Genomic DNA, 23,226 nt, shown 5'->3' with positions numbered 1-23,226 from the left:
ATCTCTTGTAGAAAAAGGTGTATTAAGATAAAAACTGGTGCACCAGCATACATGGCTCCGCCCCTGGTGCACTGAGATGGTAATCTATATAAATATCAAAACTGACTATTCTCTTAAATAGAAGATAGTGTAAGCTTGTACGGTGCCCCACACAATACTGGTTTCTACTGGTGAGACAGTTCGGAAGGGTGAAGCCCCCCTTTAAGGTCCACTCCAGTCCTTTATACAGTCCCAAGAACAGAATTACTGCACAGATAGTCACCTCATCTTGTTACTACGGCCCTCTCAGGTGCTCCTTCAGACCTCTCGGGTGCTCTTTCAGACCTCTCAGGTGCTCCTTCAGACCTCTCGGGTGCTCCTTTAGACCTCTCGGATGCTCCTTCAGACCTCTCGGGTTCTTCTTCAGACCTCTCAGGTGCTCCTTCAGACCTCTCGGGTGCTCCTTCAGACCTCTCAGGTGCTTCTTCAGATCTCTTGGGTGCTCCTTCAGACCTCTCGGGTGCTCCTTCAGACCTCTCGGGTGCTCCTTCTGACCTCTCAAGGGCTTCTTCAGACCTCTCAGGTACTCCTTCAGACTTCTCAGGTGTTCCTTCACACCTTTCGGGTGCTTCTTCAGACCTCTCGGGTGCTCCTTCAGACCTCTTGGGTGTTCCTTCAGACCTCTCGGGTGCTCCTTCTGACCTCTCAAGGGCTTCTTCAGACCTCTCAGGTGCTCATTCAGACCTATTGGGTGCTCCTTCAGACCTCTCGGGTGTTCCTTCAGACCTCTCGGGTGCTCCTTCTGACCTCTCAAGGGCTTCTTCAGACCTCTCGGGTGCTCCTTCAGACCTCTCGGGTGCTCCTTCAGACCTCTCAGGTGCTTCTTCAGACCTCTCAGGTGCTCCTTCAGACTTCTTATGTGCTTCTTCAGACCTCTCGGGTGTTCCTTCAGACCTCTCAGGTGCTCCTTTAGACCTCTCAGGTGCTCCTTCAGAACTCTCGGGTGCTCCTTCAGACCTCTCAGGTGCTTCTTCAGACCTCTCAGGTGCTCCTTCAGACTTCTTATGTGCTTCTTCAGACTTCTTATGTGCTTCTTCAGACCTCTCGGGTGCTCCTTCAGACTTCTTATGTGCTTCTTCAGACCTCTCGGGTGTTCCTTCAGACCTCTCAGGTGCTCCTTCAGACCTCTCAGCTGATCCTCCAGACATCTTAGGTGCTCCTGCAGTTTACGCCCTGACGCAGGGGCGACTGCATATGTAATAACACCAGACCCCACCTTTATACTGGGCAGTTTTTTTTGCTTCTGTCATATAACGTGTTGTTCCATGTGATTGTAATTAATAAAATGAAACTTTTTGCTGTATTTTGATCATATCATGATGGTTATTGGTAAGAAACTTGGGAATTGGGTGACTACAGCTTAATATAGTGTAAATATAGGGCAAATATGAAAGATGACAACCTCTTTAAAGGACATCAACCATCTGGAATCTACTTTTTTTCAGTAGTTCTAGAGGTAGATAACCGATGTGTGGCTCATCAGTGGAGATCTTTAATAGCAGCCTATCATTTTATAACGTATAATGTGTGATTATGCACATTACCTTCAGAGGCTACTCGGGGTGTAGAGTATTCACTGTGAACTTTGGGGGCTAAGGCTACACAACACCCTGAGAAGCCTCTGCAATGTCAGAAGCCAGGGACAGGGAGCATGCACAGAAGCCAGGGACCGGGAGCATGCGCAGAAACCAGAGACTGGGAGCATGCGCAGAAGCCAGGGACCGGGAGCATGCGCATAACCCAGGGACCGGGAGCATGCGCAGAAACCAGAGACTGGGAGCATGCGCAGAAGCCATGGACCGGGAGCATGTGCAGAAGCCGGGGACCGGGAGCATGCGCAGAAGCCAGGGAGCATGCACAGAAGCCAGGGACTGGGAGCATACGCAGAAGCCTGGGACCGGGAGCATGCGCAGAAGACAGGGAGCATGCACAGAAGCCAGGGACTGGGAGTATATGCAGAAGATGGGGACAGGGAGCATGCGCAGAAGTCAGGGACAGGGAGCATGCGCAGAACCCAGGGACGGGGAGCATGCGCAGAAGATGGGGACAGGGAGCATGCGCAGAAGTCAGGGACAGGGAGCATGCGCAGAACCCAGGGACGGGGAGCATGCGCAGAAGCCAGGGAATGGGAGCATGCGCAGAAGCAATGGACCGTGAACATGCCCAGAAGCCAGGGCCCGGGAGCATGTGCAGAAGCCAGGTAGCGGGAGCATGCACAGAAGCCAGGGACCGGGAGCATGCAAAGAAGCCAGGGAACTGGAGCATGCTCAGAAGACAGGGAACGGGAGCATGCACAGAAGCCGGGGATCGGGAGCATGCACAGAAGCCGGTGACCGGGAGTATGGGCAGACGCCAGGGACCGAGAGCATGCGAAGAAGACAGGGAACGGGAGCATGCACAGAAGCTCCCTCTGGCCCAAGCCCTGGCTGAAGACACTGCGCTTGCACAGTCCATGTTACCGCGTTCACAGTTGGCATGGGCGTGCAGGGGACAGCATTGCAGAGGCTACTCGGTGTGTGGAGTAGACTTAGCTCCCGAAGTTCACAGAGGCTGCTCCACGCCTTGAGACTTTGATGGTGTAATAATTTCTGAGAAAAAGGTGGTTCTGTATGGACATCCTCGTTGTCAGAGACCCTGCTGTCTCTGACAAAACACTAAACTCTCAATCCTATTTGTTCATGTTGTGAGGGATACAGCTGAATACAATAATCATGTTCTTTAAAAAATCTGAAGAGGAAAGGGCCACCAGACCAGGGTCGGACTGGACCACCACAGTATCCTTCAGAAGACCAAGGCTCTGACACAAAGCATTGGGTCCCAAGGTCCTGCAGAAGATAATCCCATTTGGAGGTGAAGGAAGCAATTACATGAGAAAAGGGAATATTACATCCTCCAGGAACATGATATTTGAATGGTGGGCCCACAGAATCATCACTTCTGGAGACCCACAGTATTCTAGCCCATCACTGACCATCTGGATGCTGGACAATAGCCAACGATGGAATGTCATGCTATTGCCACATAAACAGACTACAGACATAGAAGTGACCCGAAATTTAAAGATCACTCCCCCTGTAAGGCAACTGGCTGCAGCAGAAACCCTCTCCCACCGCTCTGTCTGAAATAGGCTCCGCCCAGATGGTATGGCCCTGCCCTCTCCAATTATTTTCTATTCACGATACAAATTAACAGTAGTGTTCCTTGGAAGATATTTAGAAAAAAATTCCTGCGGGCTGTCAAACAGGTTTGCCGTTCTTATAAAAAGCTGCTTTGAGAGCGAGCGCAGAACAAAGGTCAATATTTATTTGGAGAATGCTCGTAGACTAGGCGGGGCATGAGGTGTGCCACCTGGCAGGTACTGTGTTTTCCTTTACACTTGCAGTCATGGCATCAGCTGTTCAGAGAGACGAACTGGATTGCTGTATCTGCTTGGACATTTTTAGGGACCCGGTGGCCCTGAGATGTGGACACAACTTCTGCCGGGTCTGTATTGATCGTGTGCTGGATACACAAGACGGGTCTGGAGGTTATTTCTGTCCTGAATGTAGAGAAGAGTTTCAGGAGAGGCCGGCACTGACGACAAACTTAGCTCTGCGAAAAATAATGGAGAACTTTTTGTTCACTCCTCCACCACAAATGGAAACCAGGATCTTCTGCTCTTACTGTGTGGACTCTCTTGTACCTGCTGTTAAATCCTGTCTCACTTGTGAAGTTTTTTTGTGTGATAAACACCTGGGAGTTCACAGCAAGGAAGCAGAACACGTCCTATCAGAACCCAGCACCTCCCTGGAGGACAGAAAATGCTCCACCCACAAGGAGCTCTTGGAGTATTACTGCTTTGAAGATGCTACATCTATCTGTTCCAAATGCTATCTGTTTGGGCACAGAAGACATCAGGTGGAGCTTCTAAATGAGGCTTCTGAGAAGAAGAAAGAGATGCTGAGAAATGTTCTGGAGGATATGACCAGGGAAAGGGAGGAGACTGACAAAAGAGTCCAGAGTCTGCAGGATCATAAGAGGGAAGCGCAATGTAAAGCGGCTTGTTTAACAGAGAGAGTCACTACCTTGTTCATAGACATGAGGACCCAACTGGATGATCTGGAGAAGAGGGTCCTGAACGAGATCTCCAGGCAGGAGGAGCAGATGTCACTTTCAGTCTCGGATCTTATCAAGAACCTGGAGATGAAGACAGAAGATTTGACAGAGAAGATCCGCCATCTGCAAATGACATGTAATATACAAGATTCATTGGCTTTCTTAAGAGAATCGGACGTCAGAGAACTTTGGGAAGATAACACTGAAGGTGATGTGATGATTCATATTGACTCTGACCTGGATGAAGGTCAGATCTCAGACACTTTACACAGAGATTTAGATGATATGGTGTCAGGGGTAAAGAAGATGTTTTATGTGGAGAAGACATCTGATGATGTCACAGAACCATCCAAGATGGCACCAGAGGAGAAAGACAAAGCCCAACTATTTAGGTTTTTGCCAATCCAGCGGCTCTTCCAATCCAGAGATCCACCAAAGGTATATGCCGTTTCCACAGAACCTGTGGCCCGGGAGTCATTTCTAGTTCTTGAAAGTCCCTTTACTTCTTCCACGTCAGAGAACAGAGGTTTATTCAGTAATATCCCAGACGTTTCCCTGCCTACATGGCCGAACTGGCTGAAAAAGTGACCAGACAACCATAATGCCAAGCCATGACGAGTTGATGAAAAGTATAGATAGCATACTTCAGGAGTGTGGACTTCCTGAACAGATGTCCCTCTCATTTCTCTTCTTCCTGCAAACTTCTTCACCTTTGGGTCTCACCACAGACAACTTCTAAATGTCAAAGCGTTGTCTGCAGGTCGACCAAAGAGTAAAGGCCACAGGTTGCAGAAATCAGGAGAAGTGAGTATGGTCTGGGGTCTCTGCACATGGTCTTAATTGTGTACTTTATTTAGGGGCCCATGTCTGAGTTTGGGTAACAGATCATCTGTGTATATAAAGATCCTGTTCTGAGGTTCTGAGGGTCTGGTTTCTGTATAAGTTTAGAGTTCCATTCTGGGTCTGAATTTGTTTGGGATCTATATTATTTTGGGAAACCTTGCTTGTGGTTGGCATATGTGTCTGAATCTGTTTGTATATTTGGGGGTATTTAGGGTTCTAGATTTGGGAAACCTTGTCTGTGGTCGGTATATGATTAGATAATCTGCATCTGAATTTATTAGTACCTTTAGCAGGTCATGTCTGGGGTCTGTATATAATAAGGGGACTTGGCTTTGTTTAGAGGGTCTTCTCTGGGGTAAGTATTAGTTACAGTGTTGGCTGAGATCTATATAAGTTTTGGGTTTTGGTCCAGTATCTGTTTTTATTTAGATTGTCAGGGATCAGGGGCGGATTAAGGCTGCCATGTTCCCTGGACTGTATGAATATTATGGCCCCTACAAGTCTGGAATCACTTCCTACATTTAGTTATAGAATCAACTTCTTGGGGGATGTGTCCCTCCTGCCGCTTTCAATCCGAGGTTTCAGGACCTTTCAGGTTCCCGAAATGGCTCTTGTGTACATGTGTATTGAGAGCAGGAACAGATATACAAGGATTTCATGGTTGAAGGTCCTTCTCAGTATGAAATTTGGTGGGTGGTTTGGGTGCCCATGGGCCCCCTAGAAGGCTTGAGCCCTGAGCTACCGCCCAAACTGCCTATATTATAATCCAATACTGGCAGGCATCTGTATATTTTTGGGATCTGGTCTGGGGTCTATATTGGGTTGGGAAACCATTTCTGTGTTTAGGAAATGTGGGTCTGAATTTAGAGGTCTGGGTTCTGTTTTTAAGTTGCTGCTTTTGTTTATAGGGTTTTTTCTGCAGTCTGTATATATTTTTTTAAGGGTCTGACATGTTTTGTGTTATATCTAGCAGGTAGGTTTTGGATTTGTTTACTGTGGTCTGGATCAGTAGTAGATTACAATATAGGCCCAAGCCTTCTAGGGGCCTATCACCACCAAATTTGAGACTGAGAAGAGACTGAAATGCTCATATACCTTTTCCTGCTCTCACTACACATCTACAAGAGAGCTATTTCCGGACCTTTGAAGGTCCTGAAACTGCAGATTGAAAGCAGCCAGAAGGGCCACATCCTCCTTTCCCCAAGAAATTGATTCTAGTACTAGATGTAGAAAGTGATTCCAGACTTGTAGGGGCTATAATATTCACACAGCTGGGGCCATGTGGCAGTCTTAATTCGCCCTTGGTCTTGGTATTAATTTGGAAAGCCCTGTATGTGGTCGGTATATGTTGGTTAGAGGATCTGCTATGTAGATGTTTGTAGGCTTCTAGATTAGTCTAAGGCTACATTCACACGATGTATGCCCGCCGTACCGTAGTACGGCGGGCATACATCGGCACCAGCCCCTCTCCATAGTAATATATGGCGCACGGTGCCGTATTCCGACATGTCCTATCTTTCTCCCGGCTATGGAACGGTATGGTGCCGTGCGTGTGAATGTAGCCTAAGGGTTCTGCTAAGAGGTCAGTCTTTTTTGGAGAAAGTGCACATCGTGTCTTGGTTTAGATTTATTTGGGTCTGGTCTTGAGCCTGTATCATTTGGGTTGATCTATATTTATCAGTATAAAGGGTCTGGTGTTCATTTCTGGTATTTATATTAATGTAATCTATGCAGCACTAGAAAATACGGATGCAGAAGTTTAAAATTCCATTGCTTCTTGAAACACACTTGATGACACTTCTTGAAAGTCGGAAGGTATGTGATTAAGGATATGTGCCTTGCCCTGAAAGCAAACAATAGCACCTGCTGCACAAGATGGGGCCAAATCTTCCTGAAATTGCATTAGTTGTATTTAAAATAACACACAGGCCATAATTCATACACTAGGCCTCAAATATCTCCTTGATAACCATAGCAACCAATCACCGCACAGCTTTAATTTCTTTATCTGAGCTGCAGCAATGAAAGCTGGACCGTGATTGGTTGTTATGGGTATCAGGCCTAGTGTGAGACCTAAGAGGGCACAGGGGGTCCTAAGACATAAAAGATCAGTATTAGTATAATCTAGAATGTTCTATATGTCATATCCATTCATAATTATTACCAATATTTGACAAAATCTTTATATTTCAAAATTAAATTGTGTAAACGTGTAGTTTTTGCATTCCATACAATTCTGTGAACAGATCTCTGTCCTGTTTACAGGAATGCTCCACTTTTCCAGAAATAAAGAGAAATCATTGTAAAATAAGATGTTCGGCAACTTCCTAATATACTTTGTGATTGAATTCTTTAAGATTGGAAGTATATGAAAGGAGCGCCACACCTGCCCAGTGGTTGTGTCTGGTATTGCTTTATTGAAATGAATGACGCCAAGCTGCAGTACCACAGACAGACTTCAGACAGATGTGGCGCTGTTTTGAAGGGAAAACAAACAGTTTTACATGGATAAGTGTGTATCCCAAATACTTAGCCTTTAGGTTTCTACTAGGTATTACCACAGAAAGATCAACCCGAAAAAATCCTTTATTGTAAACATGATACATAATAATACACAATTATTAAATTACAATTTGTACATATTAATTATCCACATTTAAGAATTAAAGTGCAATTTATTTTTCTTTTACATATAATACTTTTCAAGCCGTATATATATATATATATCACAAGCTCCTCCGAAGTCTACACACTCACATACACACATTAAAAATAAAAAAATCACGCTCTCAGAATAAAATGAAAAAAAAAAAATGTACAAAATTTACAGAACACTTAAAGGGGATGTCCAAAATCTGGAGGCATTAAATAGATCAGGTATGTAACTAGGCAGTGTTGTCAGTCCTGGTGGTCACATGGTAAAATCAGTGTTTATTGCAACATGGTAAATAGGTTACGTTCTTCAAACCTCACCTTTAAATAGGGGGGACTGACAGAGTACCATAGGATCCCCTGGCCGGTTCAACCTTTTGTAATGTTTATGGATCTAAGACGTCGAGCAGAATACAATCCAATTTAGGGAGTACTAGGGTCTATTCCCTATTTGGAGAGTGGGGCCCCCTTAAAGAGCCCAAGGAGCCCCTGTCCAATCCTGCCCCCAATGCTAGACTTTCTTACTGGACCTATGGAAAGTCAGTTGAATTAGATTGCAGGTGCATTAGATGGCAACACACCTTCCAACATTTGAATCCCAATTTTTGGAAATTTTAAGCCCCACCCCCATGGGAAACACCCATGCAAATTATGCTAAAAAATGTTGATCTGTAACCATCAGGGATAGTGCAAATCATGCAACCCCTTGGAGCACCTGAAGGTCAAGAGTAACTAGTTGTACTTTAAACTGTATGGGCATCCACCGGATATCAATACAATTTAGACGAATAGACTCTCTTCTGTCCCATTCAGAGTGGAGCTCGTCAATCTGGGGCCCATATAATATAACTTCTCCTGGGGCCCCAAAAATACCAAAACCATGTGTGGCAACCATATGTATGGTCTATGTGGCCTGTATGGGTGTGATAATAAGGCACTGCATGGTAAAAATGGGGTGGAGCCTACAAGGTCCAAAAATTTGAGATCAAAATGTTGGTAACCTGAGTTTCTATTACGAGAAGAGACATTTGATATAAAGTGCATACAGTAGGAGGAGGTAGACATAGGCACCACTCACGTCTTCTGCGTCCGTCACATATTCAGAAAGTGGTCACCCAGGCAGACAGACGCGAGGCAATAGCAAGTGCAAGGTTCAGGTCTACAGTGCAGTTCAGCTCTAAGCCACTAAGATGGTGAGGTCCTCGAACGGGCGGCTCACGGCCTTAGACGTTGACCACACATTTTTAAGTCTTATGTAACGTCTTACGAGACACAACTGGAGACATAGTCCACCGATGGCCATCAGCAAAGCCAAGAAACCAGGAGTCACATGGGAAAAGTCAAACTGGTCCCAGGTAAGGAAGAGGTGAGAGGTCATCCCTAAGACGAGCCCTACGAGGCTGAAGACGTTGAGGCCCAGCCCAATGTTCCACAAGTCGTCCTCCTTGAGGCCATGAGCCAAGGCCAATGTTAGGAAGCCCATGACAATGATGACCAAGGAAGAGTAGGTCAAGATGAGGGAAACCATAAGTCCATGAGGGATGGTCCTCCAGTGCAGGTCCTTGAACTCAGTGACACAGTGACAGTCCTCATCATTAGTGGTGATGTTCTGGAAGCAGTAGTTGTAAAAGCCAATCTTCTTACAGCCATCGATGAGAATGTTCCCGCCACCAAGGATCAAGGCGTAAACCAGGAGAAGACAGAGAAGACTCTGCGCCAAGAGGATGGTATGTCCCAGGCAGCGAAGGCTTAGACACGTCTTCTGCCACCCGACCATCTTGACCTGCACCACAGAGAAGCTTCAACCACTATGGAGAGAACATAACATACTGGGTCACACGAACAAGAGATCAACACATGCGAAATGTAGCTCCATCCAACCCTAACCACACATGGTGAAGACTAGATGGAACCTCAGGCGCCCCTAAAATCTGTCATCTATTGGTTTACTGTTCCCTGTAAATTTTTGTTTATATATTAACTGGAGATGGAATCTTGTCTTCACTGTGAAGTCGGGCTGTGCCATAGATTCTCTTGACCCCAGTACTAACCCCAATGATGTCATATGACTCCAGTACTAACCCTGCTGATGTCATATGACCCCAGGACTAACCCTGCTGATGTCACATTACCCCAGAAATTACCTCAATGTTGTCACACAACCCCAGGACTAACCCCACTGATGTCACATGGCCGGAGGACTAACCCAGCTAATGTCACATGACCTGAGGACTTACCCCAGTGATGTCACATGACCCCAAGACTAACCCAAGTGATGTCACATAACTCCAGGACTAACCCCACTGATGTTACATGACCCCAGGACTAACCCTGCTGATGTCACATTACCCCAGGACTAACCCTGCTGATGTTACATGACCCCAGGACCAACCCTGCTGATGTCACATTACCCCAGAACATAACCCACTGTTATCACATGACCCCAGGCCTGACCCAAGTGATATCACATAACCCCAAGACTAACCCCAATGATGTCACATGACGCCAGAATTAATCCTGCTGACGACACATGACCCCAGGACTAACATATCAGTGATGTCACAATTAACCCTGCTGACGACACATGACCCCAGGACTAACATATCAGTGATGTCACAATTAACCCTGCTGACGACACATGACCACCAACCCAGCTAATGTCACATGACATGAGGACTAACCCCAGTGATGTCACACGGCCCCAACACCATACCTCCCAACATTTGTGAAAGGGAAAGAGGGACAAAAGGCGATCCCCCTAAGCCACACCCCCAATCACTCCCTGGCCACGCCCCAAATTTTAGCCATATTATAATAATAAAAATGATCTCAATAAAAAAAAATATATATATTATCCTTATTAGGATTTGAACCCAGAACCTGCAGTGTCCATGTATAATAATGTCACAGTGCCCCAACCCACTGAGCTATAACCTCTGTGATTATCTAGGTGCAGAATTTTGGTAACTAAGAACTATGACTATTGTTACATTGTGACACAGATTTAATGCCTTGGTATATAGGGAGAGATCTTCTTAGAGATTATTGTAATTATTGAGACTATTATTATTATTATGGAGACTATTATTATTATTATTATTGAGATGATTATTATTATTTTTACTATTATTAATAATCATCTCCATAATAATAAAAATAATAAAATTTATAATAATAATAATAATAATAATAGTCTGAATAATTACAATAATAATCTCTGAGAAGATCCCTCTCTATATATCAGTGCATTAGTCTGTGTCACAGTGTAACAGTGGCAGATAACATGTCTTAGTTACCAGAAATCCTCACCTCTGTATCACTGGGCTTATAGCTCAGTTAGTTAGGCTCCTGTCTCTAGTGCAGAGGGTCCCAGGTTCGAATCTCAGCCTGGGCAAAACTTTATGTAATTTAATTATATAAGGAGCTTGTGTCTGGGGAAGCCCTGGAGACCATATATGGACAGATACTGATCTGACCTGATGACGTGGTCCCTGCTCTCTGCTAAGCCAACACTTCTCTGAAAAGGATTCCCTGCCCGATGTCTGCTCTGGGGAACCCTAGGAGATGCAGTGACCATATATGGACAGATGGTGATCTGAAGCTGATGATGTGGTCTCTGCTCTGCGCTAAGCCCGACACTTCTCTGAAAAGGATTCCCTCCCGATGTCTGCTCTGGGGAACCCTAGGAGATGCAGTGACCATATATGGACAGATGCTGATCTGAAGCTGATGACGTGGTCCCTGCTCTCCGCTAAGCCGACACTTCTCTGAAAAGGATTCCCTCCCGATGTCTGTAGAAGCCATTCTGTACTGTGAGTTCAGGCTTTCAAAGTATTTACTATGGGGACACAGCGCCGGGGGACACAGCTGGACCTGGGGGGAAAATCCGTGACAATCTGACAGCTGCCCGTGACGTGGGGCAGAGGTACGAAAAACGGGAAAGTCCCGTCAAATCGGGATGGTTGGGAGCTATGCCCAACACTAACCCCAGTGTTGTCACATGACCCCAGGACTAACCCAGCTGATGTCACATGACCTGAGGACTTACCCCAGTGATGTCACATGACCCAAGCACTATTCTGACTGATGTCACATGACCCCAAGACTAACCCAACTGATGTCACATGACCCCAAGACTAACCCAACTGATTTCACATGATCCCCCTAGGACCTCATGTGACATCAGCGGGGCAAGTCCTGGGATCATGTGACTACCCACCCCAGTGATGACCACATGACCACACAACTAACCCTACTGATGGGTCATAACAAAGACGGGGGCAGATTACTGTACTGTTGTATCTGCCAGGATGGTGTACTGCAAGGTCACCACCAAGTGGCAGCAGCGAGACAGGAATATAATCACACAGACTCTCCACAGCTTTGGTTGTTTCTATTGTAGAGATGCAGCAGAGCTGAGTTGGTTTGTTCACGTATGATACTACACTGCATCAGACCTTCTAATGTGCTACACACATAGCAGAGCTGAAGTTGTCACATTTAGCTGATGCTACTGATAACGTTTTAGGGAAATCTTGCGCGTCTTGTGCCAAGGGATGGCGTCCGCTCTGCTGCTCTCCCTTTCGCTTTCTTGGCTCTTCCAAGAAAATGAAACCTAATAATATGAGCAGTGACTTTCCCTTTCCTCACCTGAGAATCCACTGCCGAGACACAAGACGTCTTCTGAGGCATAGGAGGGGGACCTGCGGGAAGGAAGGAGTTAATGTTAACTCTTACTGGACAAGAGGGAAAAACACAAAGTCAATGCACAGCTTGTGGCCCCTGACTGTAATCTATAGTCCCCTGTGGCCCCCCACTCACCGCTCTATGTCGTCCTGTGGCCCCTCAGTCACTGCTCTCTATGTCGTCCTGTGGCCCCTCACTCACCGCTCTCTATGTCGTCCTGTGGCCCCTCACTCACCGCTCTCTATGTCGTCCTGTGGCCCCTCGCTCACCGCTCTCTATGTCGTCCTGTGGCCCCTCGCTCACCGCTCTCTATGTTGTCCTGTGGCCCCTCGCTCACCGCTCTCTATGTCGTCCTGTGGCCCCTCAGTCACCGCTCTCTATGTCGTCCTGTGGCCCCTCGCTCTCTATGTCGTCCTGTGGCCCCTCGCTCACCGCTCTCTATGTCATCCTGTGGCCCCTCAGTCACCGCTCTCTCTGTCGTCCTGTGGCCCCTCAGTCACCGCTCTCTATGTCGTCCTGTGGCCCCTCAGTCACCGCTCTCTATGTCGTCCTGTGGCCCCTCAGTCACCGCTCTCTATGTCGTCCTGTGGCCCCTCAGTCACCGCTCTCTATGTCGTCCTGTGGCCCCTCAGTAACCGCTCTCTATGTCATCCTGTGGCCCCTCAGTCACCGCTCTCTATGTCGTCCTGTGGCCCCTCACTCACCGCTCTCTATGTCGTCCTGTGGCCCCTCACTCACCGCTCTCTATGTCGTCCTGTGGCCCCTCAGTCACCACTCTCTATGTCGTCCTGTGGCCCCTCAGTCACCGCTCTCTATGTCATCCTGTGGCCCCTCAGTCACCGCTATCTCTGTCGTCCTGTGGCCCCTCAGTCACCGCTCTCTATGTCGTCCTGTGGCCCCTCAGTCACCGCTCTCTATGTCGTCCTGTGGCCCCTCAGTCACCGCTCTCTATGTCGTCATGTGGCCCCTCGCTCACCGCTCTCTATGTCGTCCTGTGGCCCCTCAGTCGCCGCTCTCTCTGTCATCCTGTGGCCCCTCGCTCACCGCTCTCTATGTCGTCCTGTGGCCCCTCGCTCACAGCTCTCTATGTCATCCTGTGGCCCCTCAGTCACCGCTCTCTCTGTCGTCCTGTGGCCCCTCAGTCACCGCTCTCTATGTCGTCCTGTGGCCCCTCAGTCACCGCTCTCTATGTCGTCCTGTGGCCCCTCAGTCACCGCACTCTATGTCGTCCTGTGGCCCCTCAGTCACCGCTCTCTATGTCGTCCTGTGGCCCCTCGCTCACCGCTCTCTGTCGTCCTGTGGCCCCTCGCTCACCGCTCTCTATGTCGTCCTGTGGCCCCTCAGTCGCCGCTCTCTCTGTCATCCTGTGGCCCCTCGCTCACTGCTCTCTATGTCATCCTGTGGCCCCTCAGTCGCCGCTCTCTCGGTCGTCCTGTGGCCCCTCGCTCACCGCTCTCTATGTCGTCCTGTGGCCCCTCACTCACCGCTCTCTATGTCGTCCTGTGGCCCCTCAGTCGCCGCTCTCTCTGTCATCCTGTGGCCCCTCGCTCACTGCTCTCTATGTCGTTCTGTGGCCCCTCAGTCGCCGCTCTCTCGTCGTCCTGTGGCCCCTCAGTCGCCGCTCTCTCGTCGTCCTGTGGCCCCTCGCTCACCGCTCTCTATGTCGTTCTGTGGCCCCTCAGTCGCCGCTCTCTCGTCGTCCTGTGGCCCCTCGCTCACCGCTCTCTATGTTGTCCTGTGGCCCCTCGCTCACCGCTCTCTATGTTGTCCTGTGGCCCCTCGCTCACCGCTCTCTATGTCGTCCTGTGGCCCCTCAGACACCACTCTCAATGTCGTCCTGTGGCCCCTCGCTCACCGCTCTCTATGTTGTCCTGTGGCCCCTCGCTCACCGCTCTCTATGTTGTCCTGTGGCCCCTCGCTCACCGCTCTCTATGTCGTCCTGTGGCCCCTCAGACACCACTCTCAATGTCGTCCTGTGGCCCGCTCTGTGCTCAGCATGTGATGCCACGCCGGTTGTTTACCAGTCTATTCATAGTCGCGCTGCTGTTGTCGGTGTAGAGTTGCTGTGTTTGCTACTTTCTGCCCCATCACAGACATAAACTTGGAGTTTTGCCAATTCCCCTCCCCTGTCCCCCTCCAGCCAAATAGCAAATCACATCTACAGCGCATTACAGAAAGTCATAGATAATAGCAATCAGACACAGAATAAGGAAAGCAACAACCCCCTAAAAAAGTACTGGGGGGATATCCTTACACTGCTGTGCTCTGTGCTCTCTGCAGCCAGTGTTATATACTGTCCCTGGAGAGATGTGTAATCAGACCTCACACTGCTGTGCTCTGTGCTCTCTGCAGCCAGTGTTATGTATTGTCCCTGGAGAGATGTGTAATCAGACCTCACACTGCTGTGCTCTGTGCTCTCTGCAGCCAGTGTTATATATTGTCCCTGGAGAGATGTGTAATCAGACCTCACACTGCTGTGCTCTGTGCTCTCTGCAGCCAGTGTTATGTATTGTCCCTGGAGAGATGTGTAATCAGACCTCACACTGCTGTGCTCTGTGCTCTCTGCAGCCAGTGTTATATATTGTCCCTGGAGAGATGTGTAATCAGACCTCACACTGCTGTGCTCTGTGCTCTCTGCAGCCAGTGCTATGTACTGTCCCTGGAGAGATGTGTAAGCAGACCTCACACTGCTGTGCTCTGTGCTCTCTGCAGCCAGTGTTAGGTATTGTCCATGGAGAAATGTGTAATCAGACCTCACACTGCAGTGCTCTGTGCTCTCTGCAGCCAGTGTTATGTATTGTCCCTGGAGAGATGTGTAATCAGACCTCACACTGCTGTGCTCTGTGCTCTCTGCAGCCAGTGTTATATATTGTCCCTGGAGAGATGTGTAATCAGACCTCACACTGCTGTGCTCTGTGCTCTCTGCAGCCAGTGCTATGTACTGTCCCTGGAGAGATGTGTAAGCAGACCTCACACTGCTGTGCTCTGTGCTCTCTGCAGCCAGTGTTAGGTATTGTCCATGGAGAGATGTGTAATCAGACCTCACACTGCTGTGCTCTGTGCTCTCTGCAGCCAGTGTTATGTATTGTCCCTGGAGAGATGTGTAATCAGACCTCACACTGCTGTGCTCTGTGCTCTCTGCCGCCAGTGTTATGTATTGTCCCTGGAGAGATGTGTAATCAGACCTCACACTGCTGTGCTCTGTGCTCTCTGCAGCCAGTGTTATGTATTGTACCTGGAGAGATGTGTAATCATACCTCACACTGCTGTACTCTGTGCTCTCTGCAGCCAGTGTTATATATTGTCCCTGGAGAGATGTGTAATCAGACCTCACACTGCTGTGCTCTGTTCTCTCTGCAGCCAGTGTTATGTACTGTCCCTAGAGAGATGTGTAATCAGACCTCACAGTGCTGTGCTCTGTGCTCTCTGCAGCCAGTGTTATATATTGTCCCTGGAGAGATGTGTAATCAGACCTCACACTGCTGTACTCTGTGCTCTCTGCAGCCAGTGTTATGTATTGTCCCTGGAGAGATGTGTAATCAGACCTCACACTGCTGTGCTCTGTGCTCTCTGCAGCCAGTGTTATATATTGTCCCTGGAGAGATGTGTAATCAGACCTCACACTGCTGTGCTCTGTGCTCTCTGCAGCCAGTGCTATGTACTGTCCCTGGAGAGATGTGTAAGCAGACCTCACACTGCTGTGCTCTGTGCTCTCTGCAGCCAGTGTTAGGTATTGTCCATGGAGAGATGTGTAATCAGACCTCACACTGCAGTGCTCTGTGCTCTCTGCCGCCAGTGTTATGTATTGTCCCTGGAGAGATGTGTAATCAGACCTCACACTGCTGTGCTCTGTGCTCTCTGCAGCCAGTGTTATGTATTGTACCTGGAGAGATGTGTAATCATACCTCACACTGCTGTACTCTGTGCTCTCTGCAGCCAGTGTTATATATTGTCCCTGGAGAGATGTGTAATCAGACCTCACACTGCTGTGCTCTGTGCTCTCTGCAGCCAGTGTTATGTACTGTCCCTGGAGAGATGTGTAATCAGACCTCACACTGCTGTGCTCTGTTCTCTCTGCAGCCAGTGTTATGTACTGTCCCTAGAGAGATGTGTAATCAGACCTCACAGTGCTGTGCTCTGTGCTCTCTGCAGCCAGTGTTATGTACTGTCCCTAGAGAGATGTGTAATCAGACCTCACACTGCTGTGCTCTGTGCTCTCTGCAGCCAGTGTTATATATTGTCCCTGGAGAGATGTGTAATCAGACCTCACACTGCTGTACTCTGTGCTCTCTGCAGCCAGTGTTATGTATTGTCCCTGGAGAGATGTGTAATCAGACCTTTATGTATGTTGTTGTATCAGCAGCAGAACTGCCAAAAATTGGGACTTCTATTCCAGGATTGTACTGGGGGTGTGTCCTTACACTGCTGTGCTCTGTGCTCTCTGCACCTAGTGTTGAGAATTACTCATGGAGAGATTTGTAGACTGAAGTATTTCAGCATTGTACCGGGGAATGTCCTCACACTGCTCTTCTCTGTGCTCTCTGCAGTCAGTAAAAGGTAACAGCAGGACTGTGATATACAGATTTATATTCCAGGATAGTACTGGGGGGTGCAGGTGTCCTGACACTGCTGTGCTCACTGCAGGCAGTGTCAGGTATTATCCATGGAGAGATGTGTAAACAGACCATTATTTATGCTGCTAGTAACCGCAAGACTGTGAGATATTTCCAGGATTGTACTGGGGGCATGTCCTCACACTGCTGTGCTCTGTGCTGTCTGCAGCTAGTGTTGGGTATAGTTCCTGGAGAGATGTGTAATCATACTGTTGTGTGTGTTGTTTGTAGCAGCAGGACAGTAAGATATGGATTTGTATTCCCGAATTGTACTGGAGGCGTGTCCTCACACTGCTGTGCTCTTAGCTCACTGCATTGAACAGCTTCACACATGTAGCAGGATTTTAAAAAACACAAAAATCACTCACAGCATAGGGATTGGGCAGCAGAGACATTTAATGCAGAGATCTTAGAATGCAGCAGTGTAAGGACATGTCCCCAATATATACTAGAATTTAAATGCACATTTCACAGTCCTGCTGCTAATAACAACAAATACAAAAGAATAATTATATATTTCTCTAGTGCCAATACCTTACACCGGCTGGATATAGCACAGCAGTGTGAGGACACCCCCCCAGTAAATCTGTAAATATAAATCCATATATCACAGTCCTGCTGCTACTAACAACATACACAGAGGTCTGATTACACATCTCTCCAGGGACAATACATAACACTGGCTGCAGAGAGCACAGAGCACAGCAGTGTGAGGTCTGATTACACATCTCTCCAGGGACAATACATAACACTGGCTGCAGAGAGCACAGAGCACAGCAGTGTGAGGTCTGATTACACATCTCTCCAGGAACAATACATAACACTGGCTGCAGAGAGCACAGCAGTGTGAGGTCTGATTACACATCTCTCCAGGGACAATACATAACACTGGCTGCAGAGAGCACAGAGCACAGCAGTGTGAGGTCTGATTACACATCTCTCCAGGGACAATACATAACACTGGCTGCAGAGAGCACAGAGCACAGCAGTGTGAGGTCTGATTACACATCTCTCCAGGGACAATACATAACACTGGCTGCAGAGAGCACAGAGCACAGCAGTGTGAGGTCTGATTACACATCTCTCCAGGGACAGTACATAACACTGGCTGCAGAGAGCACAGAGCACAGCAGTGTGAGGTCTGATTACACATCTCTCCAGGGACAATACATAACACTGGCTGCTGAGTGCACAGAGCACAGCAGTGTGAGGTCTGATTACACATCTCTCCAGGGACAATAGATAACACTGGCTGCAGAGAGCACAGCAGTGTGAGGTCTGATTACACATCTCTCCAGGGACAATACATAACACTGGCTGCAGAGAGCACAGAGCACAGCAGTGTGAGGTCTGATTACACATCTCTCCAGGGACAATACATAACACTGGCTGTAGAGAGCACAGATAACAGCAGTGTGAGGTCTGATTACACATCTCTCCAGGGACAATACATAACACTGGCTGTAGAGAGCACAGATAACAGCAGTGTGAGGTCTGATTACACATCTCTCCAGGGACAATACATAACACTGGCTGCAGAGAGCACAGAGCACAGCAGTGTGAGGTCTGATTACACATCTCTCCAGGGACATTACCTACACTGGCTGCAGAGAGCACAGAGCACAGCAGTGTGAGGTCTGATTACACATCTCTCCAGGGACAATACATAACACTAGCTGTAGAGAGCCCAGAGCACAGCAGTGTGAGGTCTGATTACACATCTCTCCAGGGACAATACATAACACTGGCTGCAGAGAGCACAGCAGTGTGAGGTCTGATTACATATCTCTCCAGGGACATTACCTACACTGGCTGCAGAGAGCACAGAGCACAGCAGTGTGAGGTCTGATTACACATCTCTCCAGGGACAATACATAACACTGGCTGCAGAGAGCACAGAACACAGCAGTGTGAGGTCTGATTACACATCTCTCCAGGGACAATACCTAACACTGGCTGCAGAGAGCACGAAGCACAGCAGTGTGAGGCCTGATTACACATCTCTCCAGGGACAATACCTAACACTGGCTGCAGAGAGCACAGAGCACAGCAGTGAGAGGTCTGATTACACATCTCTCCAGGGACAATACATAACACTGGCTGCAGAGAGCACAGAGCACAGCAGTGAGAGGTCTGATTACACATCTCTCCAGGGACAATACATAACACTGGCTGCAGAGAGCACAGAGCACAGCAGTGAGAGGTCTGATTACACATCTCTCCAGGGACAATACATAACACTAGCTGTAGAGAGCCCAGAGCACAGCAGTGTGAGGTCTGATTACACATCTCTCCAGGGACAATACCTAACACTGGCTGCAGGGAGCACAGAGCACAGCAGTGTGAGGCCTGATTACACATCTCTCCAGGGACAATACCTAACACTGGCTGCAGAGAGCACAGAGCACAGCAGTGAGAGGTCTGATTACACATCTCTCCAGGGACAATACATAACACTGGCTGCAGAGAGCACAGAGCACAGCAGTGAGAGGTCTGATTACACATCTCTCCAGGGACAATACATAACACTGGCTGCAGAGAGCACAGAGCACAGCAGTGAGAGGTCTGATTACACATCTCTCCAGGGACAATACATAACACTAGCTGTAGAGAGCCCAGAGCACAGCAGTGTGAGGTCTGATTACACATCTCTCCTGGGACAATACATAACACTAGCTGCAGAGAGCACAGTGCACAGCAGTGTGAGGTCTGATTACACATCTCTCCAGGGACAATACATAACACTGGCTGCAGAGAGCACAGAGCACAGCAGTGAGAGGTCTGATTACACATCTCTCCAGGGACAATACATAACACTAGCTGCAGAGAGCACAGAGCACAGCAGTGTGAGGTCTGATTACACATCTCTCCAGGGACAATACATAACACTAGCTGCAGAGAGCACAGAGCACAGCAGTGTGTTGTCATTTCCTGGAATACAAATCCATATTTCATAGTCCGGCTGCTACCAACAATAATATAATTGTACATATCTCCAGGGACAACACCTAAGATTGATATACTCTGGGATATAAAGTTAGGGAGTAAGAAATATGGTAATATGGCTGATGAATCCGACAATGCAGATTCATTTTACAATATTTTATAAGGTTTGAGCTCTGATTCTTTGCACTCATTAAGCACCACTAGGGGGAGCTCTATACATCTAGGATTAGACATAAGCAGTGAGCGCCCCCTAATCACTTTCATGGCGGCTCTACCTCATTGACCTTTCTCGACCTTTGCAATAATGCTGCCATATGCTGCCCTAACTGATAAGAGGCAGTAAAGTTCAGCAAAGGTCGGAGTACACATGTGTTTTGCCGAGGAGACAAAGTTCAGATTCGGCAGAGAACATTGTGTAAACTGTTTGAAACTTTTGTACTAAAGTGGCGCCATCTACTGGTGAACAAAAAAATACGCTTCGGTGCACGGCGTACGGTAAATTGGGTATTTTTTTTTTAATATTAACCAACTTTCTGTGCACCCAGCGTGATAAGAAAAGGCTGGAGGATCCATTTTGGCGCAATATGGCGGTATTATATTTGGTGGCGGATTTATAGTTGATAGTCGGATTGAATCCAAAGGGGAAGTGGCGACATAGTGTGTCTCTTCCTTAAAGATACAGGAAAAATAAAACATGTACGGGGGCGGAGCTTAATTCTATGCAACCTATGAATTATAAAGCATAATGTGGGATGAGGGTGATGCCACACATGGCGTTTTGAACCCGTTTTTGGTCCATTTTTAAGCAGTCCGTAAAAAAACGCATGCGTTTTTGGAAAACGCGTCCTTTTTTGACAGGTTTTACCAATTATCTTAATTAAAACTGGCCAAAAACGCATGCGTTTTTTAACGGACTGCTTAAAAACGGACCAAAACGGGTTCCAAACGCCATGTGTGGCATCACCCTAATTATCTGAGATGAACTCTTCCTTACATTGTGGATTCTAAAGGTCTACGCAGAACTACTACTCCCAGCATGCTTGGTGCATCTGTGATCTGGAGATCGATGTTTTGGCACCATGTGGCGGTATATTATTTGTTATTCTGAGATTAGGATTGTATCCGAAAGGGAAGACGTGTCACCGATTCCTCCCAAATCGGATTCAGGTCCAGGGCAAAAGGAAAATAGGAGACGTTCGCACATGAAGGGGGTGGAGCCTATTGATACGCAACAAAAACAACGCGACTACAGGCCTGGGGGATGCTGGGAGGTGTAGTTATGTCATACACATAGTGTGACAGGTTGGAGATAGATCATATATCGTCTACTCCGGCCCTAGTATCTAATTTTGGATCATTGGATAACAGATTAAAGGGATTTTACTGTATAAATAATGTAAAAAAAACCTGACATAAAATATAAAAAAACCCCATAAAAACAACATAAAACATAAAAAACTCAGTATATGGATCTGCAGAGCAGGGAATGCTGGGAGTTGTAGTTTTACAGCACTCAGAGCGTTGGGGGATATTTATCAGAGATTTGTATGTATTTATTACATATACATTTATAGTAAAACCCTTTAATTCCTACAATCTGGCATTTGATAGTCCATAAAGACACAGTCAGAAGTGTCTGAGGTAAAACTGTTCTAGTCACCCATGGCAACCAATCAGAGATCAGCTTTGTTTTTCCCACAGCTGTTTAGAAAATGAAAGCTGAGCTCTGATTGGTTGCCATGGGTGACTAGAACAGTTTTACCTCAGACACTTCTGACTGTGTCTATATGGATTATTAAATGCCAGATTATAGGATTTAAAGGGTTTTACTATAAATGTATATGTAATAAATACATACACATCTCAGTGTATAAGGCATGCTGGGAGTTGTAGTTGGATAAGAGTAATAAGTAGTGTTTATAGATGATCCTATAGCAGATGGAAGGGATTTTACCATATATAATACTAAAATCTCACTATATAGATACATCTACAGGTCAGGGCATGCTGGGAGTTGTAGTTTCACAGAGAGGCAGGTTGGATAAGATCAATATTTAGTGTTAATTTATGATCAGATATCAGATTAAAGGGATTTTTTACTTTATATAATTCCAAAAAATATCTACACATCTAAGTATATAGATACATCTTGGTCAGTGCATGCTGGGAGTTGTAGTTCCACAAAAGTCAGGAGTAGGAGATTTGATACATACTGTAGAGTCTATATAGACAATCAGATTAAAGGAAATTAAGGGATTTCATCAGATATAAAAGACAACGTAAAATACATATAAAATGATAAGAACTACAGGTTAGGAAATGTTGGGAGTTGTAGTTTCACAACAGTCGAAGAGACACAGGATAGGGAAAGAGAAAGTAAAGTTGTCTCCACACCTGGAATCAAATACCGGATAATTGGAAGTTATTTTAAAGGGATTGCAATATCTATCTATCCCATATCTATGTATCTATCTATCTATCTCTCTATCTATCTCATATCTATCTATCTATCTCATATCTATCTCTCTATCTAATATCTATCTCATATCTATCTATCTATCTCATATCTATCTATCTATCTCATATCTATCTATCTATCTATCTATCTCATATCTATCTATCTCATATCTATCTATCTATCTATCTATCTATCTCATATCTATCTATCTATCTCATATCTATCTATCTCATATCTATCTCATAACTATCTATCTATCTATCTCATATCTATCTGTATCTTAAGAATCTAAATTCATGTAGTGAAGGGTTCAGGTTTGTAGTTTTGCATGACATTTTAATCAAATGCAGGAAAATAAAATAAAAGGGGTTTAAACATAAATACATAGAATAATTACAGACTACAGGGCAGGAGCATGCTGGGAGTTGTAGTTTCCACGCAAGATTTCACATAACATTGTCTCCAGGACTAGAATCAAATACCAGATTATCAGGATTAAAGGAATTTTCCATAATCTACAATGACAATGGCGGAGGTTCGTACCTGAGACAGTCCGGGATTACGCTGTAGGAAAGATCCCTTTAAGGAGGGTGTAGTAGCAGCTTTGGAGATGTTGTAGAGCGCTACAGGCAGTGACCGTCTCCGGGATGTTTATCTGCTGTCTCCATAAACAGGGGAAGTCCTGGAGGAGGAACCCATCAGCAGGCTGCACCTTACACCCCCTGCCGCCCCCTTAGTGTCACTCAGGGTTAGGAGCTCCTATCATATAATGCAGCAGCAGGTGATAAGGGAAAAGGAAACAGTCAGTAAGCAGGTGCTATACAGCAATACATAGACCACACCGGAATTGTGGGTGTTAGTAAAGTTGGATTGGAAATATTTATAGCGCCACAA

At 46.8% G+C, this 23,226-nt stretch overlaps 1 protein-coding gene across 9 annotated transcripts; it reads right to left on the bottom strand.

Annotated features, from left to right (window-relative positions):
- Nucleotides 1-7,545: 7,545 nt before the first annotated feature.
- On the bottom strand, nucleotides 7,546-23,000 carry TMEM140 (transmembrane protein 140). 9 transcript variants are annotated; one of them, XM_072145137.1, is made up of 3 exons: nucleotides 22,876-23,000; nucleotides 12,280-12,332; nucleotides 7,546-9,437 (listed from the first exon to the last, which is right to left on the bottom strand). In XM_072145137.1, exon 3 carries the CDS (start codon nucleotides 9,404-9,406, stop codon nucleotides 8,807-8,809), a length of 600 nt encoding a protein of 199 aa, XP_072001238.1. In that variant the 5' UTR covers nucleotides 9,407-9,437; nucleotides 12,280-12,332; nucleotides 22,876-23,000; the 3' UTR covers nucleotides 7,546-8,806. The 9 variants fall into 9 exon arrangements, with proteins under 9 accessions (XP_072001238.1, XP_072001242.1, XP_072001243.1 ...); XM_072145141.1 differs by lacking the exon at nucleotides 22,876-23,000 and adding an exon at nucleotides 14,103-14,353; XM_072145142.1 differs by lacking the exon at nucleotides 22,876-23,000 and adding an exon at nucleotides 14,035-14,067.
- Between the last annotated feature and the right edge of the window lie 226 nt (nucleotides 23,001-23,226).

This window comes from Engystomops pustulosus, chromosome 4, assembly GCF_040894005.1.
Source record: "Engystomops pustulosus chromosome 4, aEngPut4.maternal, whole genome shotgun sequence".
Taxonomy (NCBI): domain Eukaryota; kingdom Metazoa; phylum Chordata; class Amphibia; order Anura; family Leptodactylidae; genus Engystomops; species Engystomops pustulosus.
The sequence above is the reverse complement of the archived record's forward strand: the minus strand, read 5'-3'. Positions and strand labels throughout refer to the sequence as shown.

Bases quoted from the DNA above. Each gene is read 5' to 3' on its own strand.
- TMEM140 (XM_072145137.1), bottom strand. From the start codon at position 9,406: ATGGTCGGGTGGCAGAAGACGTGTCTAAGCCTTCGCTGCCTGGGACAT.